Consider the following 20911-nt stretch of genomic DNA (forward strand, 5'->3'; position numbering starts at 1 on the left):
GGACCGAAGATGACACGGAGCGTAAAAACTCAGAGCCTCCTCTCCAAAAACGCGACTGCGAACGTCAACTCGGGAATGTATTTTTAAAATCTAATCGCTTTTTTTTTTGTTGTTTCTTTTGGCCGCAGATACTAGTGATCGGATTGAAACCATCTTTGAAAGTGTGGATGACTTTTCCCTACGGACGGGTGAGCAACAAACGCGCCTCTTTTGGCAAGAAGGAAGGGAGAGGGGAGTCTAGATTGTGTACATTTCTCTCTCCGGGAGAAGAGAGGAAAATGACTTGGGGCTGTGAAAATGTGAATTACGTGGCGTGTGGTGTGTTCCCCAGACAGTCGAGGAGCTTCCCCAGGCAAGTCCACATGGAGTTATTACCGTGGAGGTTTCGGGTCTGGCAGAGGAGGATCCACACCAGCCTCCGCTGGGTAGGGGGCAACCCCCTCCCTCCAAGACAGGGGAGTGTAGTAGCTAGGTTAGCGGGGCCTAGCGGCTAGAGCCCGGGCCCGGGAGTCAGAAAGTCGTGGGTTCTAATCCCGGCTCCGCCACTCGTTTGCTGCGTGACCTCGAGCGAGTCACTTGACTTCTCCGGGCCTCAGTTACCTCATCTGTAAAATAGGGATTGAGTCTGTGAGCCCCTTATGGGACAAGGACTGCGTCCTACCCGATTTGCTTGTATCCACCCCAGCGCTTAATACGGTGCCTGGCACACAGTAAGCGCTTAACAAATACCGCAATTGTTATTATTATTACCGCTCTGGGACCCAGGGCTTTGACTGTGAGCTCTGGGAGAGTCAGCTTTAAAAAACTCGGGGTGACGACGAGGAATTCCTGGCAACCCCATCCTTGACTGGCCCAGAGTCTGGATTCACCCTGGAATGGGGTCCTGCCTCTGCCCTTCATTTCCTTTTTGAGCTCTCGGGCCTGGAGATTTCGTGGACCTCGGTTTCCCCATCTGGAAAATACAAATGTGCCTCCTAAAAGATGCTTTGAAAGTTAGGAAGCAGCGTGGCCTAGTGAATAGAGCACGGGCCTGGGAATCAGAAGGACCTAGGTTCCGATCCCAGCTCCGCCACTTGTCCGCTGTGTGACCTTGGGCAAGTCTTTTCACTTCTCTGGGCCTCGATTACCTCATCGGTAAAATGGGAATTAAGACCGTGAGCCCCATGTGGGACGTGGAATGTGTCCAACCTGCTGAGCTTGTGTCTACTTCAGCGCTTAGTACAGTGCCTGGCACGTAGTAAGTGCTCAACAGATGCCGTTAAAAAAAAAGGTTTGGCAGCTTCAAACTTTTCCTGGATCTTTGTTTAAAAATCGGGCTGCTGGTTTCTAGGACTGAAATCGCTAGCTTTAGCCCAATTCCTGTCCCAGCTTGCCTGATTTCCCCCACCTTGCCCTACCTGTCCCACGCAACCCTAGGACCTGGTTGCAGCCCCTGATACCTAGGTTTGGCCTCTGTGCAGACAGTGGGCTAGGGAAGCAGCATGGCATGGTGGCTAGGGCCCAGGCCTGGGAGTCAGAAGATCATGGATTCTAATCCTGGCTCTACCACTTGTCTGCTGTGGGACCTTGATCAAGTCCTTTCACTTCTCTGGGCCTCAGGTACCTCATCGGGAAAATAGGGATGGGAGCCCCATGTGGGACAGGCACTGCATCCAACCTGAATAGCCTGTAGCCATCCCAGTGCTTAGTACAATGCCTGGCACACAGTAAGTGCTTAACAAATACCGCAGTTATTATTTAAAACTGCCCGCGGTGGGCAATTGCGAGGCCCTGCTCCGTATTCCACCGTCTTCTCAGCTCTCTCGGGCATCTAGGGCAGCTTGTTAGGTTTCCCTCCCTCACCGGGGATCCTGGGATCCTAGTTGCAGTTCTCCATTCCCTAAGAAACAAACTCATCACTGCCTCGGGGACAAGCCCTGAAACAGCCCTGGGATGAGGTGAGCCCACCCTGTTGCCGCTGCCGCTCAGAGCCGAGGCCCAGGGGCCCCCGGAAGCCGCGGAGGGAGGGGAAGGGTCACTTTTCGACAAAATCGTTCGGTCCCTGTTTCCCCACTCTTCAAGAACCTCCCGTGGTTGCCCATCCACCTCACATAATAATAATAATTACGGTATCTGTTAAGCACTTAGTACAGGGTCTGGCTCACGGTAAGCACTGAACAAATACCCCGATTAAGACCGTGAGCCCGTCGTGGGCAGGGATTGACTCTCTCTATTGCTGTATTGTACTTTCCAAGCATTTAGTATGGTGCTGTGCACACAGGAAGCACTCAAATACAGTTGAATGAATGAATGAATGAATCCTATGCACCAAGCACTGTTCTAAGCGCTGGGGCAGATACGAGCTGTCCAGGTTGGACACGGTCCCTGTCCCACATGGGGCTCGTAGTCTTAATCCCCATTTCACAGATGAGGGAACTGAGGCTCGGAGAAGTGAGTGACTCGTCCAGAGTCACACGGCTGACCTGTGGCAGGGCTGGGATTAGAACCCAGGTCCTTCTGACTCCCAGGACCGTGCTCTATCCACTAAACCACGCTGCTTTACTTACATCAAGCAGAAGCTCCTTGCCGTCGGTTTTAAAGCACCCAATCACCTCGCTCGCTCCGACCTCACCTCAGTGCTCTCCTACCGCAACCCAGCCCGCACACTGTGCTCCACTGATGCCAACCTACTCTCTGTGCCTCAGTCTCATCTTTCCCACCACCAACCCCTTATCCTTGTTCTGCCTCTGGCCTGGAACGTCCTCCCACTTCATCTCTGACAGACAATTACTCTCTCCATCTTCCAAACCTTATTGAACGCACATCTCCTCAAAGGGGCCTTCCCCGACTAAACTCTTATTTCAACTTCTCCAGCTCCCTTCTGCATCACCCTGATCTGTTCCCTTTGTTCATCCATCCCCCTCCCGTCAAGGCCCACAGCCCTGCAGCGTGGCTCAGTGGAAAGAGCCCGGGCTTGGGAGTCAGAGATCATAGGTTCGAATCCCGGCTCTGCCACTCGTCGGCCGTGTGACTGTGGGCAGGTCACTTCACTTCTCTGTGCCTCAGTTACCTCGTCTGTCAAATGGGGATTAAATGTGAGCCTCACGTGGGACAACCTGATGACCCTGTATCTACCCCAGTGCTTAGAACAGTGCTCTGCACATAGTAAGCGCTTAACAAATACCAACATTGTTATACTTATTATATTTGTAATTTATATCAACGTCTGTCTCTGTAAGCGCGTTGTAGGCAGGGAACGTGTCTACCGACTCTGTTATATTGTACTCTCCCAAGTGCTTAGTATTCATTCATTCAATAGTGTTTATTGAGCGCTTACTATTTGCAGAGCACTGTACTAAGCGCTTGGAATATACAGTTCGGCAACAGATAGAGACAATCCCTGCCCAGTGACGGGCTCACGGTCTAATCGGGGGAGACAGACAAAAACAAGACAACATGATCACGATAAATAGAATCAAGGGGATGTACACCTCATTAACAAAATAAAATAGGGCAATAAAAATCTATACAAATGAGCACAGTGCTGAGGGGAGGGGAAGGGAGAGGGGGAGCAGCAGAGGGAAAGGGGGCTTAGCTGAGGGGAGGTGAGAGGGGGAAAAGGGGAGGGAGCGGAGGAGGAGCAGAGGGAAAAGGGAAAGCTCAGTCCGGGAAGGCCTCTCGGAGGAGGTGAGCTCTCAGTACCGTGCCCTGCCCACAGTAATCGCTCGATAAATACGATTGATTGATGGAAGGCAGAACTAAGGGAACTGGAGCGCTCTGCCACTCGAATGTAGAACGCTAGATGTCTCCAGCTTACACCCCTTTCGAGACGATCAGCGGCGGAGGAAATGCCTCTAAAAGGACAGGCAGGCCAGAACAGTATCCAGGGATCCAGAGCTGTGGAGGTCAGGGCAGCACAGGGGAGAGACAGTTTTGGCATCATCTAGCTTTTCCCCCTTTTGCCCAGTGTGTTTGGGACCTGGAGAGAGGAAGCCGATCCCAAAAGGAAAGAAAGGCTGGCAGTTAGTTTCTCCTCCTACGACAAGGGCTGTCTGAGAACGGTGGAGCCCCTCCATCCCCCTCTGCTGTGGGGTAGGTGGGAGAGCGATGGTATGATGGAGTTCCTCAGTGGTGAAAATGGAAATGGCCTCTGATACCATCAGGCCCGATTTGGATCCTACGATCCCAGGGTTGCCGTTTTAGCCGTCCTTTCGAATCGTTCCCCTAAACCAATCCGTCGGTGGTATCTGCCGAACGCTTACTGGGCGCAGAGCGCTGTACTAAGCCTTTGGGAAGGAGTTGATAGACATAGTCCCTGCCCACAAGCATTTTACAGTGTACAGGGGGACACTGTCTAAATCCGGAATTATCTTGACATGTACAGAATTTGGTCTAAAATGTAAGCATCCAAATGCACAGTCCGCGGAAGTGTCCACCTCTCACTCTTGGCCTTAAAGCAGTCTACCACCTCGCCCCCTCATACCTCACTCCCTTCTCTCCTCCTCCATCCCAGCCCGCGCACTCCACTCCTCTGGTGCCGCTCACTTTCTCACTGTGCCTTGTTCTCACCTGTCCCGCCATCGACCCCTCGCCCAATTCCTGCCTCTGGCCTGGAGCACCCTCCCTCCTCTAATCCGCCGGACAACCACTCTCCCCTGCTTCAGAGCCTTACTGAAGGCCCATCTCCTCCAAGAGGCCTTCCCAGACTAAGCCCCTCCTTTCCCCTTCTCCCAATCCAGCATCTTCCTGACTTGCTCCCTTTCTTCTCCCCACTCCCAGCCCCACAACGTTTCTGTGCGTACCCGTAATTTATCTATTTGGAATCATGTCTCCACACCTCTAGACTGTGAGCTCGTTGTGGGCAGAGAGTGTCACTGTTTATTATTGTATTTTCCTAAGCACTTGGGAAAGAGTTAGTAGACATGAAGACATGATCCCTGCCCGCAGTCTGCGGAAGGACGCTATCTAAACGCTTAGTACCAAGCGTTACTAACTACCTTACTAACCGGACGCTTAGTACAGTGCTCTGCACACAGTGAGAACTCAGTAAATACGATCGACCGACTGAATGAATGCATGAATCAGTGAAGTATAAATGTTTTTTGTATTCCCTGTGGCCTAGATGGAGCCCTCCAGCGTTCCCCTCCTGGCCTGGCACTTCGTCGCCTTACAGAATTCCGTGAATCCCATGCTGGCCTTCTGCAGGGGAGACGTCGTTCATTTTCTTCTGGTAAGTCGGATGGCGTGCCCGGCTTGTTAGCATCTCGATGCTCACTGTCTTAGGAACGGCTTTGTAATTCATCGGTAGTTTAACAGAGTGTATCAGAGGAACACAGATGTAATTCTCTGGTGATGGGGCCTGTCGCTCGCCATCTAAAGGGAAACAGCATTTTAATTTGTGGCGTTGCTTGCTCAAGTACTAAGCCACCCCCTTCTGCATTCCAGCCGCTCTACTTTCCTCAGACTCTCTTCACCGGGTCATCAGACATTCATGGTGTTACTCCGTAACGTACTGGATCAGGTCGCCTTTTGGCTCCCTCTGATTTTCATTCAGTTGTGTTTCTTGTATATATCGAGCGCTTACTGTGTGCAGAACACTGTACTAAGCGCTTGGAAAGTACATTTCAGCAACAGAGACGATCCTTGCCCGCAACGGGCTCACAGTCTAGAAGGGGGGAGACGGGCATCAGAACAAGTAAAGGGGCATCAATAGCACCAGTATATAAATATATAGAATTATAGATGTATACACATCATTAATATGAAAATAATAATAAATATGTACATATATACACAAGTGCTGTGGGTGGGGGGAGTGGGGTAGAGCAAAGGGAGAGAGTCGGGGCGATGGGGAGGAGGAGGAGAGGAAAAGGGGGACTTTTGGCAGCATTTGGCTAGAATCTGAGGATCGGCAAAGTCAGATACTGGTTTCGTCTCGTTTGACAGCTTCAGTTAATAATACTAATAATTGTGGTGTTTATTACGTGCTCACTGTGTGCCAATCACTCTTCTAAGCGATTGGGGTAGACACAGGGTAATCCGATTGGACACAGTCCTTGTCCCACATGGGGCTCTACAGTCTCAATCTCCATTTTTCAGATGAGGTCACTGAGGCACAGAGAAGTGAAGTCACTTGCCCAAGGTCACACAGCAGACACGTAGCAGAGCCGGGATTAGAACCGAGGTCAGAAGCGGGAGTGGGAGAAGCGGTGCGGTTTAATGGATGGAACATGGGCCCGGGAGTCAGAAGGACCTGTGTTCTAATCCTGGCTCCACCACGTGTGTGTTGTGTGACCTTGGATGAGTCACTTCACTTCTCTGTGCCTCAGTGACCTCATCTGTAAAATGAAGACTCGGATAGGAGAAGCAGCGTGGCTCAGTGGAAAGAGCATGGGCTTTGGAGTCAGGGCTCATGAGTTCGAATCCCAGCTCTGCCACTTGGCTGTGTGACTGTGGGCAAGTCACTTAACTTCTCTGTGCCTCAGTTCCTTCATCTGTAAAATGGGGATTAAGACTGTGTCCCACGTGGGACAACCTGATTCCCCTATGTCTACCCCAGCGCTTAGAACAGTGCTCGGCACATAGTAAGCGCTTAACAAATACCAACATTATTATTATTATTATTATGAGCCTCATGTCGGCCATGGAGTGTGTCCAACCTGATTAGATTGTATCTACCCCAGCTTTTAAAACGGTGCCTGGCACTTAGTAAGCACTTAACAAATACCATTAAAAATAAACAAAAAACCCACATTCTCTCCGTGCTCTTTCCACTAGACCATGCCTCTTCGCCCACTCCCGCTTTTGACCCCAACCCTTCTCCTCTCTAATCTGGTCTTCTAATGCTCTGACCAAATAGATCTCTCTATCGGGCTTTGTCTGGATTTTCTGAGTCACATTCATGACAAGTTCAGGCATCCGAGTTGCCAGTTTCTTTCAGTGGTCACGCTGAAAGAGCTACCTGGACCCCCAAATTGGTACAAAACCACTGGGATCCCACAAGGAATGATGTTCTGAAACAGATACTTAGAGTGGAACATCTTTGTTTGGTTTTATTCCACCTTCAGGTCAAGAGAGATGAATCTGGGGCCATTCATGTTACTAAGCAAAAGCAGCTTCACCTGCACTATGACCTCATCAACTTCACGGTAAGTACTGTTCCGATAAGTGGTTTTTCTTTATATTCCTCTTGAGAGGTTCCCCACGGGGTTAAAGAGCTGTCAGGGTTTCCACCATGAACTCATTCAGGAATTTAATGCGGCAACAGGAAGCGTCCGTGAGAATGGAAGTTACTTATGGGGTCGAGCTGGCCACTGACCTTCCTTCCCGCCCACCCCGAACAGAAATCGATTTAAGAACATTAAAATGTGACAACGTTACCTAAGCGTCCAAAACATGAAGTCTGTGGGACAGTTTTCCATTGTGAGCCTTTTCTGGGAATGTTGAAAAAGCAGCGGGCCTACTGAATGAAAGCCAATTACCTCTTGTTTTCCCGTTGAGTCAGTCAGTCGTATTTACGGAGCCTTTACAGTGTGCAGGGCACTGTACCGAGCGCTTGGGAGAGTAGAACACAAGACTGAGCCCGTCGGCGGGCAGGGATTGTCTCTATCTGTTGCCGAATTGTACATTCCAAGCGCTTAGTACGGTGCTCTGCACATAGTAAGCGCTCAATAAATACTATTGAATGAATGAACGATAAACCCCCCGCCCATAACGAGCTTCCAGTCTAGAGACGGCCCTCGGCGGTCTAGTCAGGAGCCATTTTTGATCCTAAAGGGATAAGCTACCCACTTTTTCCCATCATCGGTAGAGGCTAAACCTCTTGCCCTCTCATGCTAGCCCGGGATTCTAGTATCTAGGACGTTAAGCAGGATGTACTGGAGAACAGAATAGGTCGTTTTTAGCTATTAATCAACCTCCCTGTCTCTGGAGAGCAGGTCTCCCGGGGACATTGCTATTGATGGGTTACAGATAATAATGTTGGTATTTGTTAAGTGCTTCCTAGGTGCAGAGCACTGTTCTAAGCGCTGGGGTAGATACAGGGTCATCAGGTGGTCCCACGGGAGGCTCACAGTTAATCCCCATTTGACAGATGAGGTAACTGAGGCCCAGAGAAGTGAAGTGACTTGCCCACAGTCGCACAGCTGACGAGTGGCGGAGCCTGGATTCGAACCCATGATCTCTGACTCCCAAGCCCGGGCTCTTTCCACTGAGCCCCGCTGCTTCTCCACAGTCAGCAGGCCACAGACTCTCTGGTCAGAGGACCACTTTGGCAGGAGGAAGAATCCCCAAGACCACCTCTGTGTGGGCGGGGCGGGGGGTGGCGCTCGGGGGACGCTTTCTTCCCCCCTCTGCGAAGCTTTTTTTAGAAAGGTTCAGAAAAGTAGGGCCAGAGACTCACCGCAGAGCGTATACACTCGGGAGGGGATGGAGGACGAAAGGGGATGACCCGTTCCTAGAGGTGAACTTGTGAGGGAGCCAGGGTCAAGTTCCTGCTCAGGGGAAGGCCGGGAGGGGGGAGCCAGTCTCCTTTATGCCCTCTGGGAGCCGGGAGGTTTGGGGCGGACGCCCCCGCCGCCTGCTCTGGAGGACCCCACCTCCTCACGCTCGAGCAGTTTGGGGCTCGTTTCCGGTAAACCGGTGGACACAGGGCCAAGACGGCTCTGGAACCGAGGACTCGCAGACCGCAACGTGAGAGGAGACGCGTTCCGTCGCAGTACCTCTAGACCGGAAGCTCGTTACGGCCGGGGAACGTCTCTGCTAATTCTGTCGTATTGTAGTCTCCCGAGCGCCTCGTACAGTGCTCTCCATTCATTCATTCATTCACTCAATAGTATTTATTGAGCGCTTACTATGCGCAGAGCACTGGACTAAGCGCTTGGAATGGACAAATCGGCAACAGAGGCAGTCCCTGCCCTCTGACGGGCTTACAGTCTAATCAGAATAGTAATCTCCAAATAGTAAGCGCTCACTAAATGCGACGGATCGATCGAGTCCAGGGCGGCCAGCGTCGGGAAGGGGGGAGAACTGCAGACGGCGCTCGGGGGAGCCCCGCGATGAGACGGGGATCCCGAGATGGGTCCGTGATAGAGCCGGTCCTGTTCTCTTCCCGCGGGGACCCATCGCGTCTGTATCGTTAACGGGATTTTCCGTCAACCCAACGGTGGGTCGCAGTGGATAAACTCGCGCACGGTCGTGCTCCTGGACAGCGTGGAGAAGTTGCACGTGATCGACCGGCAGACTCAAGAGGAACTGGAGACGGTGGAAATTTCAGACGTTCAGCTCGTCTACAATAGCAGCCACTTCAAATCCCTGGCCACGGGAGGCAATGTCAGCCAAGCCCTGGTATGGACGGCTTCCTGTTTGTTTATGGGCAAATTTGTGGTTACCGAGCCCTCACTCTATGCAGGGCACTGAACTAAATGCCTGGGATGGTACAACGGAGGTAAAAAGACACGGTCTTGGCCCTAAGGCACCTTACAGTATAGCGGGGGAGATAGGCAAGATTAGTGAAGCAGCGTGGCTCAGTGGAAAAGAGCCTGGGCTTTGGAGTCGGAGGTCATGAGTTCGACTCCCGGCTCTGCCCCTCGTCAGCTGGGTGACTGTGGGCGAGTCACTTAACTTCTCAGTGCCTCAGTTCCCTCATCTGTAAAATGGGGATTAACTGTGAGCCTCACGTGGGACGACCTGATGACCCTGTATCTACCCCAGCGCTTAGAACAGTGCTCTGCACATAGTAAGCCCTTAACAAGCACCAGCATTATTGGTGAAAGCAGGAAAAAATAACACTGCGTAGACTCCCCTTTAAACTGTAAGCTCATTTGGGCAGGCGGCGTGTTTGCTAATCCTGTTGTATTATGCTCTCCCAAGCGCTTAGTACAGCGCTCTGCAAATAGTAAGCTTTCGATAAATGCAGTTGATTGGACTGTGAGCCCCATCTGGGACGTGGACTGTGTCAGACCTGATTAACTTGTGTCGATCTCAGTGCTTAGAACGGTGCCTGACATGTAGTAAGTGCCTACCAGATACCATAATTAAAGATACAAAGGTCATTCATAATAATAAATGTGGTATTTCAGTATTCACTATGTGCCAAGCACTGTATTAAGCCCTGGGGTAGATGAAAGACGATCAGATCCCCCGTGGGACCCTTTCTAAGTAGGAGGAAGAACGGGTATTGGATTCCCGTTTGACAGATGAGGGAACTGAGGCACAGAGAAGTCAAGCGACCTGTCCAAGGTTGCACAGCAAGTGCGTGGCAGAGCCGAGATTGGAACCCGGATCCTTTGACTCCCAGGGCTGTGCTCTTTCCATCAGGCCATGCTGCTTCCCTAACTGATGAGAGCACGTAGATCGATCTGTTCTTAAGCGTGAGTTATTCGCTCCCTTAATGCCGGTCTACCGGACCTCGATCTCGTGTCTCTTGCTGCCGATTCCTTGCCCACATCCTCCCTCTGGCCTGGAACTCCCTCCCCCTTTGTGAACAACAGACCAGCACTCTCCCCACCTTCAAAGTTGATTTAAAAAGCACGCCTCCCCCAAGAGACCTTTCCTGATTAAACCCTCATTTCCCCAGTCCCTCTCCCTGCTGCATCACTTAGGCGCTCAAATCTGTACCTTTTAAGCCCTTGATACTCACCCTTCCCTGAGCCCCACAGCACTTGTGTAATTATCCCTAATTCATTTATTTTAACGTCTCTCTCCCTCTGCGGAACAGGTCTACCAACTCTCTTGTATTTTACCCTCCAAAACGCTTCGTATAGCGCTCTCCAAACAAAGTGTTCAATAAATACCATGGATTGAGCGGAATGACAATACTTCGAATAAGACTTCGTCAAACGTTCAACTCCCATGAAAAGACAGAGAGTTTCCCCAAGCTTTTTGTCTAAACAAACGCTTCTCTGGCCGTCATTCCTTACCGATCGAGTCCAAGAACCGATAGCTTAAACCACTGCCACGATATGTTGCTGTGACTTAAATCGGTCTTAAATCCAAGTGGACTGTGGCTCGTTCAGAATTGAAAGTAGACCCCCAGGAAAAAGAGGCTAACGAGGATGATGACAAGATGTCAACGAGAAGCAACACGGCCTGGCGGAAAGAAGATGCCTAGGAATCAGGAGACGTAGGTTCGGATCCCGACTCTGCCACCGGCCCGCCGTGTGACCTTGTGCAAGTCCCATAACTTCCCTGTGCCTCCGATTGCTCGTCAAAAATGGGGATTCAATACCTCTTCCCCCTCCTACTTTCACTGTGAGCCTCATGTTGACCTGACCTGATTATCTTGTATCTTAGTACTTTGTCCAGGGCTTAACATAGTGCTTGATAAGTATTATTATTATAATAATGTTGGTATTTGTTAAGCGCTTACCATGTGCCGAGCACTGTTCTAAGCGCTGGGGTAGATACAGGGTAATCAGGTTGTCCCGCGTGAGGCTCACAGTTAATCCCCGTTTTACAGCTGAGGTAACTGAGGCACAGAGAAGTGAAGTGACTTGCCCACAGTCACACAGCTGACAAGTGGCAGAGGTGGGATTCGAACTCATGACCTCTGACTCCCATGAGTAGTACATGGAATTTTATGAAATAATACTGGTTTCTCACTGCTCCCTCTCCCTTTCCCCACACTGGGAGATCACTCCGGGTCCACGCCTTCCTTCCCCATAATAAAGACTTAGTCTTCAATCCAACCTTTTTGGAAGTTTCTTCTTCTTTGTCATTAATTGCAAACGAGTTGACCATACGTCCACTTGCTTCACCCATACAATAGTTGGTAGACTTGATCCCCGCCCTGAAGGAAATGCTCCCAATTTAAGAGGGAAGGAAGAGTATCCTTAACCTGGTTTCATATCTATATATATTGAAGGCTTTTTTCTTTTTTTCAACTTTCTTATAGGCTCTGGTTGGGGAGAAGGCCTGCTATCAGTCTATCAGTAGCTACAGTGGCCAGATCTTTTATTTAGGCACCAAGGTAAGCATGACGGTCTCGGTTGCTAATGGTAATAGCCGAAGGGGCTCGGGGAGACTTAGCTGTTTGTTTTCTCGTTTGCTCTCTATTTGTGAAAATAAGGAAAGCTGCTTGGATCAATCGGTTTTGTTTCCAGGGCTATGTCATCAAAACTAGAAATGAATTCCATTTCTCTCCCCTCCTCCTCCTTCTCCTTAAGCGAGGCCCAAACTTGTCGGTTCACCGGTCGACTTCTGGGCCACGGTTTTCGGCTCTCCCGGCCTCTCCCTATGCTTTCCTCCTTCCCTCCCTCCCTTTCTTCCTCCCTCTATCCCTTTTTTCCTCCCTCCTTCCCGGCAGCTCCCGAGCCTCAGCTCCGCTCCATTCATTCACGCGCCTGCCCGGTCCTGCGTGGATCTCGGTCCCCCGGACCTCTTGCCGGTGGGCGAGTGGGGCAGGGTCTCTCTCCCTTTAGACTGTGAGCTCGTCGTGGGCGGGGAACGTGTCTTCCCTGTATCGTATTCTCCCAGGTGTTTGGTCCAGTGCTCTTCACCTAGGAAGCGCTCAATAAAATACCAGTGGTTGGTTGACAGAGACTTCTGCGTCCCAAAGATCTCCCTTCCTAATCTCAAATGCCCGAAGTTTGCCTCTGGAATGTGACCTCACCTCTCAACTGCTCATATCCCGACACCTACAGGGTGACCTTTCTAACTCCATAATTCTGCTAAGCGGTCTTCTTTTACATTTTCTCCCCCTTGCCTGCATCTCGCCACTCTCCTAACCCTATGGCCTATGCAGAGAGGGTTCCCTAGGGCAGTCCCTCCCTTCCAAGCAGATGAATTCCACCTGCCATAAAAAGTGTGACAGGATTTAGGCTTGCTTTATTCACAAATGGAGCCTCCTGTTCACAAATGGAGCCTCCTGTTGTGAGTGACAGGCAAGTCCTGGTTCCTAAACCTCAGCCCCGAGAATCCGCAGGAAGGAATCGATTAGAGAGCTAGTGGATTGAGCCACGTCTCACTCGTACTCGTGCTTCCCTGCCGATCATTGAGGCAGTGGATGCCCAAGTGAGTAGGTAATAATAATGTTGGTGTTTGTTAAGCGCTTACTATGTGCAGAGCACCGTTCTAAGCGCTGGGGGAGATACAGGGTCATCAGGTTGTCCCACGTGAGGCTCACAGTTAATCCCCATTTGGCAGATGAGGTAACTGAGGCACAGAGAAGTGAAGTGAGTTGCCCCCAGTCACACAGCTGACAAGCGGCAGAGCCGGGAGGCGAACTCATGACCTCTGACTCGGAAGCCCAGGCTCTTTCCACTGATCCACGCTGCTTTGTTGGGGTGCGTGACACCATTCATTCAGTAGTATTTGTTGAGCGCTTACTATGTGCAGAGCACCGTACTAAGCGCTTGGAATGTACAAATGGGTAACAGAGACAGTCCCTGCCCTCTGACGGGCTTACGGTCTAATGTGGGGAGACGGTCAGACGAGAACAATAGCAATAAATAGAATCGAGGGGATGAACATCTCATTAAAACAACAGCAAATAAATAGAATCAAGACCAGCAGGCGGTTGCCTTTGTAGCCACAAGGTCCTTCACCGCCCGCACTAGCCACCTCACCTGGCCACCGTCTGCTTCATTCATTCGGTCATTCATTCAATGGTATTTATTGAGCCCTTACTGCGTGCAGAGCACCGTACTAACCCCTTGGGAAAGCACAATACACAAATGAACAGTGACATTCCCTGCCCATAACGAGCTCACAGTCTAGAGTAGGGGAGACAGACATCAATACAAATAAGTCCAATGACAGATTTGCATGTAAGTGCTTTGGGGCTGGGACGGGGGAAGAGCAAAGGGATAAATAGAATGACAGATATGTACATAAGTGCTTTGGGGCTAGGAGGGGGAAGAGCAAAGGGAACAAGTCAAGGCGACACGCAGAAGGGAGTGGGAGATGAGGAAAAGTGGGGCTCTTGAAGGAGATGTGTCTTCAGTAAAGCTTTGAAGTGGGGGAGAGTGGTGGTGTGTCGGAATAGAGGAGGGAGGGCGTCCCAGGCCAGAGGCAGGACACGGGCCAGGGGCCGGTGGCGAGACAGGCGAGATCAAGGCATGGTGAGAAGATTAGCACTAGAGCAGCTGGGTTGTAGAAGGAGAGCTCACCTCCTCCAGGAGGCCTTCCCAGACTGAGCCCTCCCTTTCCCTCTGCTCCTCCTCCCCTCCCCATTCCCCCTACTCCCTCCCTCTGCTCTTTCCCTTCCCCTCCCCACAGCACATGTGCATATTTGTGTATATTATTTATTACTCTCTTTATTTTTTTAATGCTGTGTCTATATCTACGATTCTATTTATCTTGGTGGTATTGACCCCTGACTACTTGTTTAGTTTTCTGTCTCCCCCGTTTAGACTGTGAGCCCGTCGTGGGGCAGGGATTGTCTCTCTCCGTTGCCGAACTGTCCATTCCAAGCGCTTAGTATAGTGCTCTGCACATAGTAAACGCTCAACGAATACAGTTGAATGAATGAATGAATGAAAGGGGCAAGGTGGTGGACTGCTTTAAAGCCAGTGGGGAGGAGTTTTTTGTTTGATAAGGAGGTGGATGGGCAAGCGTGGGATGGGGTGCCGTGGCTTGTTCTTGGGTCAGAAATGGCTGCTACTGTGGCACCTTGGTGACGTCACCCTATTTCTGGCTGCGCTTCTCCCCTCTCCTCCTCCTCCACCGTGAGGTGTGGTCACCTTCTCGGCGATTCATGGAAATGAACCCATAACCCCCGCTTGACCGTCACCCTATTTCTGGCTGCGCTTCTCCCCTCTCCTCCTCCTCCACCGTGAGGTGTGGTCACCTTCTCGGCGATTCATGGAAATGAACCCATAACCCCCGCTTGACCTCTCAACCCAGTTGTGTTTAAATGTACACTTAAACTCTGTGCTCACCTCCCCGTCCACCGCCAGTCAATCAGTGGTATGTATGGGACATTTACTGTGGGCAGAGTACTGTATTAAGCACTTGGGGAAGTACAGTATAAGAGAGCTTCCCTTTTTTATGGTATTAAGCGCTCACTAGGTGCCAGGTACCGTTCTAAATGCTGGGGTAGAGACAAGGTAGTCCAGTTAGACACGGTCCTTGTCCCACATGGGGCTCACAGTCCAAATCCCTGTTTACAGATGAGGTAACTGAGGCCCAGAGAAGTGACGTGACTTGCGCAAGGTCACACAGCAGACAGAGGAGAAGCAGCGTGGCTCAGTGGAAAGAACACGGGCTTGGGAGTCAGAGGATGTGCGTTCTAATCCCGGCTCTACCACTTGTCTGCTTTGTGACCCCGGGCAAGTCACTTCACTTCTCTGGGCCTCAGTTACCTCATCTGTAAAGCGGGGAGTAAGACTGCGAGCCCCACGTGGGACACCTTGAATCTGCCTCAGCGCTTAGAACAGCGCTTGGCACATAGTAAGTGCTTACCAAATACCATGCTTATTATTAAGTGGTGGCGCCGGGACTAGAACCCAAGTCCTTCAGACTCCAAGGCCCGGGCTCTATCCACTAGGCCACTCTGCTTCTCAGAGTCGGTAGACGCGTTCTCTGCCCACAAGAAACTCAGAGTCTAGAGCGGGAGACCGACGGTAATGTGAGCAAATAAACCCAACTCTTCCATGAGCTGCAGATGACTGCTGGAAATGGAAGGCACATATTTCCTGGCAGCCAGCGAGCTCCCAGGGTGGCAAAGAATATCCCCAGACGAGGCCTCAAATTCCACGTAAACGAGACACAGGAATCCGAGGGCATTGTTCTCCCTTGAGAAGTCTACGTTTCCAAACCGGGGTTGACGGGTGTTCTTGTTTTCTCTTGTTTTCAGTCTGTTCATGTGATGATGTTGAGGAGCTGGAGAGAGGTGAGTCATGAAGGTACACAAGATGATTTTCAAGACTGGTGACTAGTACTTTTAAAGAATGGCTGCTTTGAGGAAAATCCCCTCATCGTGCGAGTTTTCCTAGGTGAAACCCTGGTAATGAGGGTTTTGATTTGCAAAGTCTGATCTCCGAGTTTTCTGGGGGGGCTTTTCTGATTTCAGCCAAGGTTATGTGGCCTTTTTTAGTATTAATAGTAGTGGTGTTTATTGAGCACCCTTTGGGTGCAGCGTCCGGTGCTTAGTACAGTGCCTGGCACAAAGTAAGACTTAACGAGTACCATCAAATAAAATAAAAAGGACTGTACCCAAGTGCTTGGGAAGGTAGAACAGAAGCATGAGGCCCATATAATAATAATAATAATAATAATAATGATGGCATTTGTTAAGCGCTTACTATGTGCCAAGCACTGTTCTAAGCTCTGACTGCCTTGAAAGCGTTTATACTGTTGAGACTTTTTCTCCTCAGAAATGAGAAAGATGTGTAAATCTGTTGAAATTCAGCAGGTTTTTTTTTTTTTTTTAATGGTATTTTTAAACCGCTTACTGGGTGCCAGGGGCCGCACTAAGCTCTGGGGTAGATACCAGCTAATCAGGTTGGACAGAGTCCGTGTCCCACATGGGGCACTCAGTCTTAATCCCCATCTTACAGAGATGGGAACTGAGGTTCATTAGAAGTGAAGTGACCTGCCCCCGGTCACAGAGCAGACAAGTGGCAGGGCAGTCCTGCGAAGGCATTAACGTAGGAAATCCAGATTGTGCTTGACCATCCAGAAGAGTCCCCACGTGCCTTGTCTGTTCATTTCAGAGAGTGGATCACATGCTGAAACAAGACTGCCTGACGGAAGCCCTGGCTCTAGCGTGGTCATTTCACGAAGGGAAAGCCAAAGCGGTCGTCGGTAAGTCACCTGGCAAATGCCCGCCGATTGCGGGAGTAAAATCCACAGCTGTAGAGCTCCTTCAGGGGAACTCGTGGCAGAACTGGACAAACAGGAACTCAAGTTCGGGGCTCGTTGGTAACAAGCAGCCTGGTCTAAGGGAAAGAGCACGGGTCTGGGAATCAGGCCCTGGATTCTAATCCTGGCTTCACTCTTAAACTGCTGCGGACGGGTCATACCTGTTCTCACTCCTGCTTATTCTTTGAGCCCCATATCCTGTATCTACTCCGATAATTAGTGCAGTGCTTGGTATATAGTAAGTGATTAAAATAAATACCATAATTATTATTGTTATTATTATTCCAACTCCACCACTCGTCTGCTGAGTGACCTTGGGAAAGTCACTTCACCTGTCTGGGCCTCAGTGACCTCATCTGGAACATGGGGATCGAGACTGTGTGAGGCCCCACCTGGGACAGGGACTGTGTCCAACTCAGTTCGCTTATAGCCACCCCAGCACTTAGAACAGTGTCTGGCACAAAGTAAGCGCTTCACAAATACCATAATTATTATTATTATTACTAATGATGATAATAAGCAGAAATTCTTGTGGCAGCCCAGCCTAGGGCAAGGGTGTGGACTCGAGGTCCTCTGGTCGCCCAATTGGCTGGTGACAGGCTGAGACCATGGTCAGGGAGCATCGGGAGTTCACCCGGGGATCCGCAGATTGGTTATTTTTTATCTTTTTCTGGTATTCGTTAAGTGCTTACCCTGTGCACTGTACTAAGCACCGGGGTAGATGCAAACTAATCGGGTTGGACGCAATCCTTGTCCCACTTGGGGCTCCCAGTCTTAATCCTCATTTTACAGACAAATGAGAAGCGAAGTGACTTGCCCAGGGTCACTCAGCAGACAAGTGGCAGAGCCGGGATTAGAACCCAGGTCCTTTTCACTCCCAGGCCCGGGTTCCGTCCACTAAGCCGTGCTGCTTCTCTGGTTCTTGGAAGCCCTGTGCTCTGGGACCCAGAGCGGCCTCGCTCTGGCAGGCTGGGCCTACGGTGCTCTCCAAGGAGCCAAAACCCAAACCTGGCAGCACCGAAGGAGAACCACCAGACTCTTCCTCCTTTCACTGGCTAGAGGACCTGGGAAGGGAGCAGGAAGGAGCTAAGGCAGCTCTGCCTTCCCTGATCCAGTGGAGGAGGGAGAAAGGGGAAGGCAAGGGCCAGACGGTACTTTTACCTCAGGAGTTGGGATCGTTCGTTTTAATCTGCGTCCTTCCGTGATTCCCCCCGCGCCCCCTCCCCCCCAAACCCGGATGTTTCAGTGGATCCAGGAAAGTGATTTTTTTTTTTTAATGATATTTGTGATCCCCCGATTAGACCGTAAGCCCGTCAAACGGCAGGGACCGTCTCTATCTGTTGCCGACTTGTTCGTTCCAGGGGTTCGTACAGTGCTCTGCACATAGCGCTCAATAAATACTATTGAATGAATGAATGAATGATGCGCCCGCTACGTGGCAAGTACTGGGGTAGATACAGGCTAAGCAGGACGGACACAGTCCCCGTCCCGCATGGGGCTCACAGTCTGAATCCCCATTTTACAGTCGAGGTAACAGAAGTCTCTGTGAAGTGACTTGGCCGAGGTCACACAGCAGACAGATGGTGGAGCCAGGACTAGACCCCAAGTCCTTCAGACTCCCGGGCCCGGGCTCTATCCATTAGGCCACTTGACGCGCAGCATCCGAAGTTCTTGGCTAGGGGCCGTCACTGTGGGCAGACGCCCTCCCTATCTCTCGGGGATGAGCCACCCTGGAGCAACCACCGAGGTAGAAGCTCTGGTGTTGCCTTCGAAGACCCTCGATGTCCTTCGGCGGAATAAATACAAGCACCAGGTGTGGCTTTTGATAACGGAATAATGGGCGCTTAATAATGATAACGGTGCTTAAGTGCTAACTTAAAGTTAGAAGCATGGCCTAGTGGAAAGAGCACGGGCCTGAGAGTCAGAAGACGAAGGTTCTAATCCCGCCTCTGCCAGTTGTCTCCTGTGTGACTTTGGGCAAATCACTTCACTTCTGTGCACCTCAGTTCCCTCTTCTGTGAAATGGGGATTGAAACTGTGAGCCCCGTGTGCGGCAGGGACTGTGTCTACCCCGTGCTTAGAACAGTGCTTGGCACATAATAAGTGCTTAACCTATATCACTATTATCATTATTATTATTTGCCGAGCCCTGGGGGTAGATGCGAAGTAATCAGGTTGGACAGTCCCTGTACCACATGGGGCTCAGAAGTCTAAGCGAGAGGGAGAGCAAAATGTGGAAACTGAGGCACAGAGTACTGAAGTGACTTGCCCAGAGCCGCACAGTAGATGAGTGGCGGAGGCAGGATTGGAACCCAGGCCCTCTGACTTTCAGGTCTGTGCTCTTTCCACTACGCCACGCTGCTTCCCCACGCTGCATCCCAGTCAGCTTAATATAAATAAAGCTTACTGCCTCCTTGCCTCCCCGAATTACAGGGTTAAGACAGTTCTGTTCCAGATGTTTAGGGGTGCACGGTAGTTGTCTCCCCCCCACTGATCATCCCGCTTTCACCCCTAAGGCACCTCCACAAAAAAGTCAAGGAGTTCATTTGAATGCCGGGCTTGACCCAGTGGACGTGAAGAGTTCCCACGTTGACTTGGGTGGCAGATAGCGATGGTATCTGTTAAGCACTTGTCCCTCTGGCCCCCAGACTCACGCTCTCCCCACTAGGCCGCACTGCTCCTCGTGTAGCGGCATCCGTTGAACGCTAGCACCGAAGCGCCCCGCAGCGACCCCGTCTCCAGAGAGGAGCGGATATGAGTCCCGAGGATGGGAACGGACCCTATTTATCCACGGACGGTCGAGGAACTGGGACTCAACTGACTCTTGGCCCCTTTCTCCGCAGGCCTGACGGGGGACGCCGGCAAGAGAAAGGCCGTCGTGGCAGATCGGGTGAGTAGTCCGAGGCCCGGAGGCACTCGCCCGCTAATTCCCGTCCGGTGCCCTGCCGAGGGAGCTGGACCAAGGGGAATTCCCGCCGGTTATGGCCCGTTCACCGTCACGGACCCTCGAGGAGAAGCAGGGTTAGGGCAGGACAGACCGTTCCCACCCCCTCCCAAAAACTCTTTTAGCCGGAGAGGCCGACAGGTGGCCAAAATGGCTGGCTTGGCCGTCCCTTCCGCGCCTCCCCCACACCACCACCCGTGAGCGAGGGTGCTAATAGGCCGAGAGGCGTCCAGAGGCAGGCAGGCAGCAGGAAGAAAGTCTGGATAATCCCCAGATAATTGAGTTGACTGTATTCATTAGCATTTGTGAGAAAAACCAACAAAAAAAAATGTGTGTGTGTGTGTGTGTTGGGAGTGTAGGAGCCGGGGTTATTTCCCCAGCGTAGATCTGGCCTGTTTCAGCCCCTAATCCTGTCTTTAGTTGGAGTGAGTCTCCTCGTCATTGTGCAACTGTTTGGGCAGGAATTATCTTGCAACTGTCAATTAAGAAAAGAATGGTCTAGTGTAGACCTAGAAGCCGGTGACTCATTCCTCGCCACGGTCGATTACCCCGGTGTCTAATGCCCCAGGGAGGGCTCCGTGGCCTCCGGGTCGTCCCAGAGCCTCCCCGCTTGGCAGGGAGGGCCGCCAGCCTTGGTCGTGGGTCCCCCTGCTCCTGCCTCTCTGAACCCCGCCGAGCCCCCAATTTGGGAAGCAGCCTGGCCCGGCGGATAGAGCCCGGGCCTGGGAGTCGGAAGGATTGGGGTTCTAATCCCGGCCCCGCCACCTGTCTGCTGCGTGACCTTGGGCGAGTCTCTTCGCTTCTCTGGGCCGCGGTTACCTCGTCGGGAGAATGGGGATTAAGCCCGTGACTCCCCTGTGGGACGGGGCTGTGTCCGACTGTGTCCCACTTTCCGCTTTAGTGCCCCGCACACAGTAAGCGCTTAACGAATATCATCTGCTTGTAATAATAATAATAATAATAGTAATGATGGTATTTAAGTTCATTCATTCAATAGTATGTATTGAGCGCTTACTATGTGCAGAGCACCGTACTAAGCGCTTGGAATGGACAGTTCGGCAACAGATAGAGACAATCCCTGCCCACTGACGGGCTACTTACTATGTGCCGGGCACTGTTCTAAGCGCCGGGGTAGATGCGAGGTAATCAGGTTGTCCCACGTGGGGTTTACAGTCTTAATCCCCA

General features: G+C 51.3%; 1 protein-coding gene across 5 annotated transcripts in view; it reads left to right on the forward strand.

Annotated features, from left to right (window-relative positions):
* The window catches only part of VPS8 (VPS8 subunit of CORVET complex), a 291073-nt gene that overhangs the window by 62304 nt on the left and 207858 nt on the right, over positions 1 to 20911 (forward strand). For all 5 annotated transcript variants that reach the window (XM_029065907.1, XM_029065914.1, XM_039912997.1 and 2 more), the window contains 8 exons: positions 129 to 188; positions 5102 to 5209; positions 7047 to 7127; positions 9154 to 9324; positions 11873 to 11947; positions 15776 to 15811; positions 16635 to 16725; positions 19626 to 19672. In XM_029065907.1, the coding sequence (XP_028921740.1) occupies positions 129 to 188; positions 5102 to 5209; positions 7047 to 7127; positions 9154 to 9324; positions 11873 to 11947; positions 15776 to 15811; positions 16635 to 16725; positions 19626 to 19672 (669 nt within the window). The remainder of the gene's footprint in view (positions 1 to 128; positions 189 to 5101; positions 5210 to 7046; positions 7128 to 9153; positions 9325 to 11872; positions 11948 to 15775; positions 15812 to 16634; positions 16726 to 19625; positions 19673 to 20911) is intronic.

The sequence above is a fragment of the Ornithorhynchus anatinus genome, chromosome 1 (genome assembly GCF_004115215.2).
Source record: "Ornithorhynchus anatinus isolate Pmale09 chromosome 1, mOrnAna1.pri.v4, whole genome shotgun sequence".
Taxonomy (NCBI): Eukaryota; Metazoa; Chordata; class Mammalia; order Monotremata; family Ornithorhynchidae; genus Ornithorhynchus; species Ornithorhynchus anatinus.